We start from the raw sequence: 14,642 nt of genomic DNA on the forward strand, positions 1-14,642 counted from the left end.
TGGCACACAAGGAAGAAAGGAAAACTAGCATGCATTTAGGACGGATCCAGCAAGGGAAGGACGAGTCCCTAAGAAGCTACGTAAAGCGTTTCAATCTGGAGGCGGGACAGATCCCAGACTTGCCCGATGGTGTCTCTTTTGATAACTTTATCAGGGGATTGAAGAAGGGCTCCTTCAAGTTTGACCTAGTTAAGAAAAGTGTAAGGACTATGGCAGAGGTCCTAGACGAGGCTGAAGCATTTATCCATGCAACGGAGATATGCAGCGCGTCAAAGGAAGGGAGGATTGGAGAAACAACAGACTCCTCCGGGAAGAAGGATAAGGTGGACCGAAAACCTCCACGGGTAAATGGCACATGGGCTCTCTCTAAAGAGCATGATACCAACTCTCCGGGGCACAAGAGAGAACGGCCGCAAGAGCGGGAATATTTCGAATACAACACAGACCTTCTCACCATACTAAAAGACGTAGGGGCAAAGTACGACCTTGATCGACCCTTCCCCATGAAGTCCCTTGCTGAGACTCGAGATCCCAAGTTATATTGCCAGTTCCATGAAGATATAGGACATGAAACCAAGAATTGTAGAAGCTTGAAGAGGGCTTTAGATGGTCTAGCCTCCAAAGGACATCTCAAGAACTACCTACGGAAGAATGCTCAAGGCTTTGGAAAAAACCAATACAAAAGGAACAAGTCCCCTGCCTCGCCGACTAAGGGACAACATAGCGATGGAGGCTTTGTAGCCGTCATATCTGGAGGACCAGCCGCTGGAGGACCTACCATGAGAGGACAGAAGGATTATGCTCGCCGCTTAGGGCAGGTGCTGCTGTCAGCCAAAGCGCCCATGGACCCATTCCCAAAGATTAAAATATGTGAGTCAGACGGTGGACGGATAGCCACGCCGCACGATGATCCACTCGTGGTTGAATTCAAGATAGCTAACATGAGAGTTAAGCGCATACTAATAGACATGAGAAGCTCGTCCGACATAATGAGTCTAGAATGCCTCAATCGCCTAGCACACGATCCCAAAGCCATCGAAAGAATTCACTATCCCATCATTGGTTTTGGAGGGAGTATCATTCATCCTGTTGGCGTTATCACTCTACCAGTTCGAATTTGAGATAGGCAGAATGGGCGGAAAATGGAAGTAGACTTCTTAATCGTCAAAGATCTGACGGCATACAATGTCATCCTAGGACGACCCACCTTAAACAAGATCAAGGCTGTAGTCGTCACCCATCTGATGCTTCTGAAGTTCGTGTGCGATGATGGAGTCATAGGCACCATACGTGGAGATCAACAACAGGCTAGGGATTGTTACCTGACGACCCTCAACCCGTCAGCATGGAAGCAAGATCCTGCTGAAGTCAGAGGAAAACGAAAGCATGAAGATGAATCCCAGGTCACCAAAGAAATTGGACCCGTCCAAGTAGAAGCGGTCAAAATTGAAGAAGGTGGCTAAGAGTAGAACATCATTAGGGTAACCATTGTACTCAGAGCCTACAAAACGGCCAAGCTATTGTACTCAGAGCCTACAAAACGGCCTGTAAATACCCGTCTAAGACGCGGTAAATGTAGCAAGCAATTTAGTAAATTAACACTTATCTGACGAATACAAGTCTCTGTTGAAAGAAACTCACCAGAAAACAGTTCCTAAACTGACGTCCCTATCCGCTAAATAAACAATACCCAGTGCTAATAACCACGAAGGGTTTTGACACCCATCATGACGCCTTTTCTTTGAAAAGCGCCCAAAAAGACTCAAACAAAGAGCAAAACAATCAGACCTAAGACCTCCTCCTTGGATGGCGTCTAAAAAGACTAATCGTTTGACGGCCTGAGAAGTGGCCTAGATTAGCACCTCAAAATAGGCTCGCGAAGCATTCAGACATAAGACCTCCTCCTGGGATGCCGTCTAAAAAGACTATTCGTTTGACGGCCTGAGAAGTGGCCTAGATTAGCGCTTCAAATTAGGCTGATCACCTAAAACAGTGAGGTTTCTGTCCAACATTTGGACCCAAAGAAAAAATTTTAAGAAATCAGTACCGAACTGATAAAATTAAAATACAGTGCACAACGGCACAGACTGTTTATACATAGCGCCCAAAGCGCAAACAAACCAAATCAAATAAATGCCCGAAGGCACCAAAGTTTTACAAACGCCCACGGCGTCATCTAAACCAATTACAAGAAAACCTGCTCAAGGAAGAGGGGCAATGGAACTCCCGTCCTGGACGTCCTGGCCTTCAGGGGAGTTCACCTCGTCTTCTTCGACGTCTTCCTCCCCGTCACTAACAAACTCGGGAGGATCTAAGCCCAAGCGCCTAGCCGTCGAAACAGCTATCTGGTGGGAGATACGGCGTTTGAACCAGGAAAAATCCATCCCATCCATAGACTGATCCCACGCCTTTTGGGCACTTTCCAAGATGGACTCCTCGCCCAACTTAAAAGAGCTTGCAGCCTCCTTGCGCACGGCCTCGATCTTCCCCTGCATGGCCTTGAGCTGACCTTCCAGAGCATTCACCTTGGAAGAGAAGTCAGTCACCCGTTCTAAAACGGAAGAGTACTCCTTTCTCAGCTCGACAAGCCGCCCCTCATGTTCTCGCAGCTTCTCTTCATATTTCTCAGCGTCCTCCTCGGCCTTCTTCAGCTCTTCCGTCTTCAGGGCAATCTTCTTATCCTCGTCCAAGTTGATCAACCTGGCCGTCTTCTCAGCATATTGCTCATGATTCTCGATCTGGTCCTTGTGCTTGAGCATCTCTTTGTGCATATCAAACCGGTAGTTCCTACTCTCGGCACAGCGAATGAAAAGCTGCCAAAAACAATATAGAATTAAAAAATAACGTACACATAATCATAACCACAGGAATCCAGGGGTAAGTGTCTCACATCAAGGACGAGAGATTGAATGGACCCAAAGAATCCCAAGTCAATCCCGGGGAGTGACCTCACGTATTCCTTAGGGATGGCCGCATACACATCGGCAAGGATTTTATCCTTCGCCTCTGAGCTAAAACCGGCAGAAGGAGGGATGCTCGCCACCTCGGCCCGACGCATCCGCTTGAACATCTCAACTGAACCAAACACCAAGATTAATAAATATCGTGCAAATCCCAACCTGATTATCACAAATTTAAAGTACAGAGACGCTAACCAATTGGCGAAGCTGCAAGAGGAGTAGAGGCATTATCAGTAGAAGGAGCCTCAGTCTCCTTGCCTTTACCCTTGTCCTCTCTGGACAAGGCGGCGGCGTCAGCCGCCGCAGTCTGATCGACTGCTGCCTCGTCAGTTGCTGCTCCGACAGAATCATCCATTTCGGTGTCCATCTGGGATGGAATCTCCTTTTGCTCAGGAGGAGGAATGGGCGTCTGGATAGGAGGAACCTCCCCCTCAGCTGGGAGAGCAGACGGTTTTGGTACCGACGGCTTGGTAACAGCGTCGGCCGGACCCATCTTCTTAAAGAAGGGTCGTTTGGGCTTAGGAGCCTCCGTCGAAGATGCCGGACGCTTCTTAGTAGCCGGCAAGATGGGTTCCTAAAAGAAAAAGAAATCAGCGACCAAATCATGAAAAAAAAAATAAAAAAAATAATAATAATAAAAAGTATATATATATATATATATTACCTTGGCGACGTCGCCAGAGGCCCTCACTGGACTTCTTGGAGGAGTCCTTCTTCTTGGCCTCCACAGCCTTGAGAATGTCCTCGGTATATATATACTTCGGACAGCCAAGCAGGTACTTCCACTACACCCTTGTCTTCGGGAGATAAGCGATCCATGGCAGAACCTACAAAGCCAAGGGTTAGTAAAAAAAAAAAAAAAAAAAAAAGAGATGGAAGAAACATGTCTGAAAATCTACTGGGGAACTACCTCTACTCAAAAAAGAACAAAGACCGACGGCCGAAAGAAAGACTATATTAGTAAACTGGCCGACATGGGGAAGCCAAGCATTAGGCACCCAGGCATGGCTTTTTGACGACAGCCGATACATCTCAGCCTGGAACAAGGGCTTCACTAGTCCCCACTCCCTGGACGAGAGGCGAGGGTAGGCGTCAGCTCTAGACAAATAACGGGGCCGGCGGTTCCAACGAGAAAGACGTCTGGAAAGGGAGAGGTCTTCCATTCGGACAACAGACCACTTCTTCCTCCACCAAGCCCAACTAGATGTCTTACCCACCACCGTCTTATATCCCCGACGGCTGTAAAGGGTGAACCATCCCTGGGGAGAACGAGAAGAAGGGGCAATAACTACGAGACGAAGGAAAGCAGGAAAGGAAGGGGTGACGCCGCTCAAAGCACACTTGGCAATAAAACCAAAGACATTTGCCCAGGAGTTGGGCGTCAATTGAGCTAGGCCAATGTCATACCCCTCTAAAACGTCCATCACAAAAGGGTGCAATGGAAATCTAAGGCCCAACCTAAAGGCAGCAGTATAAACGGCTACCTCCCCTTGGGAGAGTTGGTCCACAGAGTCATGAGGTCGGGGGCTCCTAAGGCTAAAACCTGGAGGCAAGAGCAGAAAACGCTCAAAATCGCGACCCTGCTCCCTCAGGTACCGCAGCCATTTCATGCTGGGAAAGATATCCGACGGGAACAGATTGACATCTTCCTTCCCCCGAACCATAGGAGGAAGATTTTTTGCAAACTCCTCGTCTGAGGAGCTAGAGGAGTCATCTTCAAAATCCTCGCAGGGAACGCGGGGACGGGAAGCCACATTCTTTCTTCTCCTAGGAGAAAGTGCTGTTCTAGTGGCCCCGTCTCCTGTATCATGGGAAAAATAGACTCCACTCCTACTTCCTTGGGACGGGTTCGAAAAAGGAACCCTATCGTCCCCCTCTCGCGGTGCAGCCCATGCACGCACGTTAGCTGTCTGTCTAATTCGAGCCATACCGTCCTGCATAAGGGACAGGACGTCTGACTTTAGCAATGAATGAAAGGGATAGGTGTCATAACCCCCAAGACGCCTCCACAGAATACTATAAACAATAAATGAGAGAGGTCCCACAAGCATGCAAACAACAAGGTGTTGATAGAAAACTTACCAGAAAATGATCAAACTGATGAGAAGTCTTGGCAAATTCTCTAAACCCTCAAGAACACTGGACAGCAAATCCAAGAACACTCAAGCCACCAGCAGATCTTTGGCAGAACGGAATTCACTTTCTCTCTCTAAAAGAAAAAATCGCTCTGAAGTAACAATAGAAAAATGAAAGGGGAATTGAAGCTTTTAAAGGAAAATCTAAGCTCGGAGAAGCCCTCACACGTGGCGTTCCTCCCTATCAAGCAGCCTACCCCACAGTGACAAGGGGCATCCTCCTTGAGGGGCAAATGATGTGGCCTAAAAAAATGCCACCTAACTGCAATATCAAAACCCAGAAGAAAGAGCCCAAAAGCTTGCCTACGGGCATTCTCCAAAACTGCACAGAGCCCAGGCCCAAGCGATAAAGAGGTCCACATTGGGCCTAAACAAGCCTACAGAACCAATGCAGGACACGTGTCCCAATCTTGGGTAAACTCTCAATCATGCGGGACCAGTTCCCGAGTAACCCTAGCACTATAAATAGTGCAAATCCCTAGGTAAAAGGGGATCATTTTCTGGCTCAGCAACAGAAAACCTATCTTTGCTCTGCCTTCTCTCTACAAATTACTTATCTCTCTAGCTTACACTTAAGCATCGGAGGGAATATTCCTACGGGAATATTCTTGTTTTGCAGGTTGCCAGAAGTTCGTGCCAGGTCATACTTGATACCTCCGAGAGCGCGTGCCACGTCAGCACCGTAAAAGTTCCCACAACAGAAGACATGCTTGATTACTATGTCTTTGCTTTATTTATTTTTTATAAAAAACTTTGCTTTATTTAAGTGATTTTGTGAAATTGGAGTTTAGTCCCTCTGCCCCTCGGTTGGTTTGCTGCTGTTTCTCTGCTTTTGCTTCCTGTGCTGCTGTCTTCTGATTTGACTGTGGGTGAGGCTTTTCCCATTCAGTTAGTTGGTTGTGTTGCTGTTTGTCTTCTATTCTATGCCTCTGAAGTCTGAAGTCTGAAGTCTGAAGTCTGATGTTAATTTCCTAGTGTCGTTCTTTCTTATGTTGTCGAGACAATCATGTTTTAGCTTTTAAAGCAAGGTTGTAATATTTAATGTACTAATTATTCTGCAATTTGTTATGCAGGTTAAGCCATGAGTACCAAGATTCGTGTCGTGGTTACCTCTTTTGGTCGTCCATTTTTGGAAAGCCTTCCACCTCATACGCGGAAGATTACAATGCCTGAAACTAGAGTATTATACACTGTTCTCCGGTCACCTCACATTGACAAAAAGTCTAGAGAACAATTCGAGACAAGGACCCAGAAATGTGTACTGGATATTAAAGCGGAGAGGCATGAATTGCACCAGAAGTTATTTTGGTTAAAACGACATCGCATGTTTGGAGGTCAAATGGAAGTCCAAGTGTTTTCCAAGACTCGTCTAGACCCTAAGCTTTTGCCTCTCCCGCAGAGAAAGCCTTAGTACACCACCTCAATGTTTGGAGCTCCCAATTTTGTTGGTTATATGTTCAGTTACAGATCTCTTTATAGCTTTTGTTAAGACCTGATTGATCCAGAACCTGTTTAAGGAAGCTTCATTTGTTAGTTTCTTGTTATACTCCGACAAATAATGCTTGAACTTTGTCAGATACTTGTGTTCTTATGGAAGCAGTATTGTAATGAATGGTTATCAGAATTCTGTATATCAGCCTAGTTCAGTTACTAGCAGAAGTTCAAGAACACTTTATTCTTCTTCAGTTCACCAATTTACTGAATCTTTAGCAGATATAAACTGTTAGCATATTCCTGCATCAGCTTTACAGGTATGGAGTAGCAAATAAATTTTAGGATCTTGAGAAATAGTCTCTAGTATGGAGTACTATGTATGTATGCTACAACAGTAAGCGAATGATGTCCTATGGTGTTAAACTGTCAAAGCTTTCACTTGTTCACGTAGAAATAAAGTTAAACTTGCTAATTTCTTTTCACAATCACAAGTAAAAATAGGTTTATGATCTTGATTTATGCCAACATTTTGAAATAACAGTGAACAGGAAACATCATTTTCCTTTCAAAAGTTGGAGTAGCACAGTTTTGGAACATGTTCAGACCAATGCCCACACCAAAGTCATACGGAGTACTCTCTAAGATAATTTATACGAAGTATCACAATCCAATATCCCTAAAATATTTTATTTAAATACCAACATATGTTCTAATGCATGTATAACACATTCACATATGCTAAAACGCCACATTACTGACTCAAACTACACACAAGTCTAGCTCGTCCTAATCCTACTAGTTGAATTTGAATTGCCAATTGCTCAATAATTAAATTTCAAAACGATTGTCTATCAAAACAACAGGTTGACCGTTATCTTTGCTATCGGTTAGGCTTCGATCCATTTTGTGAAATAATCGACTGCAACAATGAGGAAGTTTCTCCCTCCCAAGGCGGTTGTAAACGGGCCTATGATGTCCATCCCCACGGGCGAAGGGAATTGGATTTAGGATGGACATTAAATCATTCGTCGGCGTTCTTATGACTGGAAAATAGCTTACACATTTCGCATTTTTTCACGTAATTTTGGGCGTCTTTCAGCATTGTTGGCCAGTAATACTCTTGTCGCTGACAGAGCAACGACAATGTTTTTCCCTTTACATGGTTCCCGCATGATCCTTCATGCATTTCTTCGATGCGTTTTTCGACAGACGTCTTAGCAGGGGAAGGCTGAAAGGTCTCTTGTACACATGACCTTGATAGATAATATACCAGCATTCGTCCCTTTTTATCTTATTGGCCTCCACCGGATCTTCCGGAAGAGTCTGTGTGGCTTTGTAGGCCGACATGTCACCGTACCATTCTTTTCCGGCTGTAATGACCATCATTTCCTTCCCTTTTTCATATGTGCTCCACCTTTGCAGCACTTCTATCATGACTGACATTTTCAGGTCTATTGCCTTCTAACTAGCTAGCTTTGCAAGAGTGTCGACCATTGTATGTTCTGCGCGGGGAACCAACTGTTAGGTTATGACAAATATAAAACATATATATTTCATGCGGAAAAACCATAAAGCCAGGAATCCAAATTAATTTCCACATAACAATTAGCATAATTTAGGATGCATACATTTGTAGTGTGCCCTCCCTAGCTGCTCCCGAACCGAACAAGAACAAGTTTAGGACTCCAAGTGTAGTCCCTCCGTAGATAGTCCATAGCACGTTCAGATCCGCCTTAGATTCAATTAACTAGAATTTAGCCTAAGGTTTTATGTTTATTCGATTATAATTTTTGGAAAATTATTAACTCTAGTTTTTAACTTAAAACTATATGAATACTACTTGATGTATTATAAATTGTGAATGCCATCACCTATTTATAGGGTAGGATTATCGGAACTAGAAACCTACTAGGATTCAGTTAACCTAATCTTATTAGAATTAGATACTAATTGGATCTATTAAGTTAATGTTTAATTCAACAACTAACTCTAGTAGTTTTAGAAAATTAATCTTTAATCGAACTAATCCTAATTGCTTAAGGATTCGATGCATGCACGAACTCAACGCACACACGCAAGCACAGCCCACGAAGGGCGTTGGGCGCGAGCGCGCGCGGAGAGCTCGGCCCAGCAACTGCTCGCAGCCCACGAAGGGCGCGCTAGGTTTGCTGGCCTTGCCACACGCTGGGCCTGCCCTTGCGCGCTGCTTGGCTGGGCCTTGCGTGCCTTGGCGGGCTGTGGCTTTGTGCTCGCTGCTGCGCGGGCTTCACTAGGCGCGGGCCTAGCTTCGTGCTGGGCCTTGCGTCTAGCAAGCTCGTCCGATGTTTATTTCGTACGACGCGCTTCCGATTAATTTTCCGATTCCGGAATTCATTTTCGATTCGAACAATATTTAATATTTCCGATTCCGGAATTAATTTCCGTTTCGAACAAATATTTAATATTTCCGATTTCGGAATTATTTTCCGATTCCGATAATATTTCCGATTCCGACAATATTTCAATCTCCGATAATATTTTCTGATACGTACCATGTTTCCGTTTCCGGCAACATCTACGACTTGGATAATATTTATATTTCCGATACGATCCATATTTTCGTTTCCGGCAATATCATCGTTTCCGGAGTATTCATAATTTTCCTTTTGACGATTTCAGCTCCCACTGGAACCGAGATCCGTCGATTCCGAATATCCATAAATGAAGTATTTAATTCACTTAAATACTTGATCCGTTCACGTACTATTTGTGTAACCCTACGGGTTCAGTCAAGAGTAAGCTGTGGATTAATATTATTAATTCCACTTGAACTGAAGAGGCCTCTAGCTAGGCATACAGCTCACTTGATCTCACTGAATTATTAACTTGTATAATTAATTAATACTGAACCGCATTTATTAGACTTAGCATTGAATGCATACTTGGACCAAGGGCATTATTTCCTTCAGTCTCCCACTTGTCCTTAGGGACAAGTGTGCATTTCCTAATTTCTTTGTCGCTTGATGCTTTCTCATGAACATAAGGTAAGAGTTGTCATGCTTATTATGTACAGAGGTGTTTCTCGGTTTCAAAGTTCAACTGATCAAATAAACAGATAATCATAGCCTATGATTCATCTGAGCACGGCCATGCATTTTACAGTTTCTAGCTCTCCGAGTGGCCTTGTACAACTTTCAGCATCTCATCCCGATTTATGGGAGGACAATCCCAATTTTGCGATCTTGAGATTAGACTTCGTTTGATAGGTGATTACCCGAGCGTTGCCGTTATAGCCTCCTTTTACGGTGCGACGGTTGACAACGTCAAAGTAACCAGTTCTCAAACAAGTAATCTCAAATCACTCAGGTATTGAGGATTAGTGTCTAATAATTTTAATGAAATTTACTTATGACAGATTTTCATCTCTTACAGTAAAGTTTCATAGGTCTGTCCGATACTAGTCTTCTCAAAGTAAGTATCTATGCAAATGATTGCGACATTGCCATGTCCACATAGTTCAAGAAACAGAACTACTAGTCATCTTGCATTCTAGTCGTCTAGCGTTTTCTATGCGTCCACCTTTATAGAAAACTCCGACCAGGGACATTTTTTCAACTTTTGTCATTCCAGTTCACTTGATAGACATTTCTTAGTCACAGGACTGGTCATGACTGTCTATCTTGAATATATCGTCAAATTGAAGGGACTCATCATTTAATACTAAACCAAGATTAAATGGAATATGAAAATACATTTCATATATGATAAATGTTCAACCCTAATGTTTTACAACCATGGGCCTATAACCCATTTTAAAAATAATTAATGGAATTCAAAGCTATGCTTGATTTCCAGTCCCACAATGTGAGTGTTGCTTCTCACTTGTTGCATAGGTTTAGTTATCATGCTTTTCCAATCTTAATATCCTTTTTCATCGAATGCCTTTCGAGATAGGATGATCAGATCTTTTGAGTATGTTTATTTTGTGATCTAGTCATTCTTGCTACAATAGTGGTTCTACACATTTTGCAATGAAGAACCATCAAGTCAGCAGACATGTGATCCACCCAAGTTCAGTGAAGAACTCTGTAATGTAAACAACTCTGTTTTATTGCTTCTTAGGCAATAATTACTTTTACTTCAACTGTATAGGTTGCTAGTGATGCTTTGTTTGGATTTTACTTATCCAAGCAGTTCACAGATATGTGGATGACTTTCCATCTGTATCTTAACATAGAAATTAACATTTTAGTTTCCCACGCAACAACTCATGGTCTTCAATCCATGTTTCCATTTCAAAACACGATGCTCTACAACTCGTCCTTGCCAATGGTTAACTCCAAAGGGATCTTGCTTGATCCTTTGCTAGTGTTTATGCGTGTAGCATCAATTTTGAGCATATCTTAATTTCCTTGAATCAAGAACTATTCGTATGTATCTTTTCAAGTACCATAAGATTTTCTTGATCTCAATCTAGTTGGTCTTCACGTAGATCAATAGAGATTGGTATATGTTCGTCGTGCCTAAAGCCATACGATACATTTTTGGCGATCCTTATATTATATCATACTACCTCCGTTTCAAAAAGATCTTTACGCTTTGATAAATGTGTTCAAAAATCAAAATTTTGACCATAAATTCCCACTATTATATCAATAAAAAATTATCATGAAATATCTTGTTAGATTTATCTCGAAATGTATTTTATAAATATCAACTTTTTATAATTTTTTAACATACGAAATTGGATATATTAACGGTCAAACATTGCACCGGAGTCCGTGCAAATAGTAAGTGTAAAGATCTTTTTGAAACGGAGGTAGTACATGATAAATTCTTTAACAGAATAATTCCCAATTGAATACTATTCATGTAACTTTAGCTCATCTAGTTTCAGTAGATAATAAAGCCAGCTAAATTCTTTGACATATAATATAGGTTAAGAATCTCATTTAGATTCTTTGATGTTTAACTTAGTAAATGCTTATACATAGTTCAAACATTCTTTACTTAGATTTATTCACATGGTTCGAATATCTCCAATTGAGTCTTTCGTGTTTGATTTAGTAAATACCATTACTTAATCTAAAGCGATATCATAAGATCTTTGTAAATAGATCTTAATACCTAATATGTACTAAGTTTCGCCTTGGTCCATCATTGATGAATAATTTCAAATCTAAGTCGTTAGAATTTGAATGTTATTTCACAATAGAGAGATATGTGTGTGATACACATAGGACCAATTAAGTTTTATGTACTCCCACTAAACTTCTTATATATCTATAAGAATCATGTACATTTTATGGCATCTGTTCTATTAAGTGGGTGGTACCGTGGTGGGGTTTGACTACTATAACGGGGGGTTCTATATCGGTTTATGTTTCCTTGTTGGGGCTATCTCGACCCATTTATATTTTCCCTTACCGAGTCATGCGTCAATACGGTTTAAGGCAGACTATCCCCTTTTCTGATACGGTACCACCTAAGGTAGCGGCCTTTTCACAAGCACGGGTTCTAGCGTGGGCTAAGTATTATGATGGTCTCCCGCGTTGGGCCGTAGCTAAAAAATGGCTTTGTGGGTCTTTCTGAAAACTACAAGTTGTGGATGAGCTCCGATGATAAAGCTGTGAGGACCGAGGCTCGAAATGGGGAGCCGGCTGAGCTTTTGATACCTCGCATTCGTGTTAAGTATGAGGGTCCTGATTCTGCCAAACCTCGTACCCATGGTATTAAGACTGTGAAAGCTCGTCCTGATCGAAAGTGAAAGGAAGTTCCTCCCCGTTCCAGTTTCAGGCCTAAAAAGATGCCTAACATGAAGGGGCCTGCTGTTGTTAAAAGAAATGCAAGCTCTCGCGGAGATCGTCGCCGGAACAATGTATGGGTTAGGAAGGCTCAGCCGCCTGTAGAAACAGCGACTAGTCTAGTTGATAATAATAATCCTTCTCCCACCATTGTCTGTGCCCTTGAGGCTGAGCGGGCTATAACTGAGAATGTTTCTGAATCCTTGGCATCTTTGGAAGTTAGTGTCCAGGAGCCGGTTCTTATGGAGATTGATATTGGGGCAGCGCAGAAGACTGTGGGGGTGGATCCTGCGAACATTACCCTCTACAAGACTTTATTTGATGATCCGGAAGAACTAGAGTAGTGTAGTTCTTGCTAGGGTGTAGGTGCCCTTTATTTATTTCAGTTTTGTTTGTTTTTTCATTTCTTAGCACTTTGTTTTCCTTCTTATTATTTTTCAATAAAGGCGTATTTTATTTTTTCATTTTCATTTCTTGTTTCTCCTCCCTTTTTTTTATATTTTTATATGTCTAACACTTTTTGCACAATTTATGTATGTTTTGTTTTTTTTGATTTGGGGGGTTCTATATCGGTTTATGTTTCCTTGTTGGGGCTATCTCGACCCATTTATATTTTCCTTGTTGGACCGAATCCTTGGTAAGGATTGCCTACGTATCTTGTCAGAATCAGGTCGCGCGTAGTTCTGGCTAGAATAAGTTCTAGGGTGCCAGATTTTAATAGATATGCCCTGAGGTGGTAGCATATTACTTAATCGGTCAAATGAGTGAAGTATTATCATTATTTTCGTCTGCCGTTTTTTTGTTTGCCGTAAGTCGCATAAAAAATGAAATTCGACTACTTTGCCGTAAGTCGCGTAAAAAATGAAATTCGACTACTTTTTGTATGGCTATATTTTTTGGTGAGCCTATTTGGATACGTGCTGTACCCCCCAAGTGTTCGTTATTTTTCCGTTATGTGCGGATAAAATGACGAGCACTTCTAAAAAAAATTTAGGCAGGCAGAGAGTTTCAACGCCCAGGCTGGGGCGTCAAAGATTTCGGCGCCCAGCCCTGGGCGCTGAAAATGATTTGGGCGGTCGATTTTGACGCTTTGCTTCACGTGTTCTTGCATTTCTTTTTTCTTTCTTTTTTTTGTTTTAGTGCTTTGATTTTTGCTCGTATTTGAAATCAATTTTGAGGCTACTTCGGAGACTTTTTTGACTGTTAGCGTGAGATGCATTTTTGTCCGGATTATTTTTTTCTATCCATGACTCGATACGGCTTTGAAAGTGGAGTTAGGGTGTGGAAGATATGAAGATCTTTGTGTAGGCTTTTTGAGGTGGGTTGAGGTGCGTGTTGATGCGGGGGGCGGTGTCTATTTTTTTATGAGTTTTTTTCTTGAGCAACCTTTGTATTGTTTGATTTTGATTTCCTTTTGATTTCTTTGGGTTGCGTGGATTGACTTTTATGATTATACTGGTTGACCTTTATGTTTTGGGGATATGAAGGGGAGGGTACGGTTTATTTTGTGGGTTTCGGGAATTGGTTCCCATGGCACTATTTCAAGACCGAGTGGGCCTCGTTTGTGGGGCCTAGAGTGGGCCGCCTCTTTATTTTGTATTTTGCAAGTACATTTGGTGCTTACTTAGTGTTAGAATTTTTTAGGAGAAATATTACGCCTTTATTAATTTGGAAAGTAAGGAAAACACACTGAAACAAACTTGACCTATATTCTAAGGGGTCTTAGGACCATCTAAAGTCTTTATTATTTTTCTACCAATCTAAAGAACTACTAGGCGCTTTTTAAGGTGCTCTATGTGGCTCAAGCCTTGGGTTTAGTCTCGTAAAACTTTGGTCCTTCACCGGTACTCATCTTGAATTCTATTCCTTTTGCATTGACCCACTGATATGTCTTCACCCATCCGTTCTCGACCTCTTCTAGTGTTGATGCAGGAGCGATTAACCGGGTTGGATCGAAACCTTCATCTTGTAAAGCTAGGGTAGTCGTCACAGTCTCGTCCTCCATAGGCCTCGATTCGTTAAACAATGTCCATAGAGCCTGGTCGTCTAATATTTCAGCTGTTTTAGTCTTGGTGAGGTGGGGTGCCTCATCCAAGGTGTGGCAGTCATGGAAGATTTCAAATCCTGGTTTTAGCAAGCCATCCTGAACGAAGGGTTCAGGGAAATCACAGCATGGGTGCCCTTCTCCTTCCCGAACGAACATCCCGTTAAGGGTTCTTTGATATGGGGGAAGGAGGGTGGTTTGTTTGGCCTTGTTAAGGTGTAGCCCAGACATGCGGTCAGCAATATCTTCCTCCGTTGGTTCATAGCCTAAGCCAAAGGGAGTAGAT

The 14,642-nt window shown here is 42.5% G+C and overlaps 1 protein-coding gene across 1 annotated transcript; it reads left to right on the forward strand.

Annotated features, from left to right (window-relative positions):
- The first annotated feature begins 6,176 nt into the window (after positions 1 to 6,176).
- Positions 6,177 to 6,506, forward strand: LOC130461841 (ribosomal protein S10, mitochondrial). Its single transcript, XM_056830074.1, has one exon. It carries the CDS (start codon positions 6,177 to 6,179, stop codon positions 6,504 to 6,506), a length of 330 nt encoding a protein of 109 aa, XP_056686052.1.
- Positions 6,507 to 14,642: the final 8,136 nt, after the last annotated feature.

This window comes from Spinacia oleracea, chromosome 5, assembly GCF_020520425.1.
Source record: "Spinacia oleracea cultivar Varoflay chromosome 5, BTI_SOV_V1, whole genome shotgun sequence".
Taxonomy (NCBI): domain Eukaryota; kingdom Viridiplantae; phylum Streptophyta; class Magnoliopsida; order Caryophyllales; family Amaranthaceae; genus Spinacia; species Spinacia oleracea.

Excerpts from the sequence above, each read along its gene's own strand:
- LOC130461841 (XM_056830074.1), top strand. The coding sequence starts at position 6,177 with ATGAGTACCAAGATTCGTGTCGTGGTTACCTCTTTTGGTCGTCCATTT.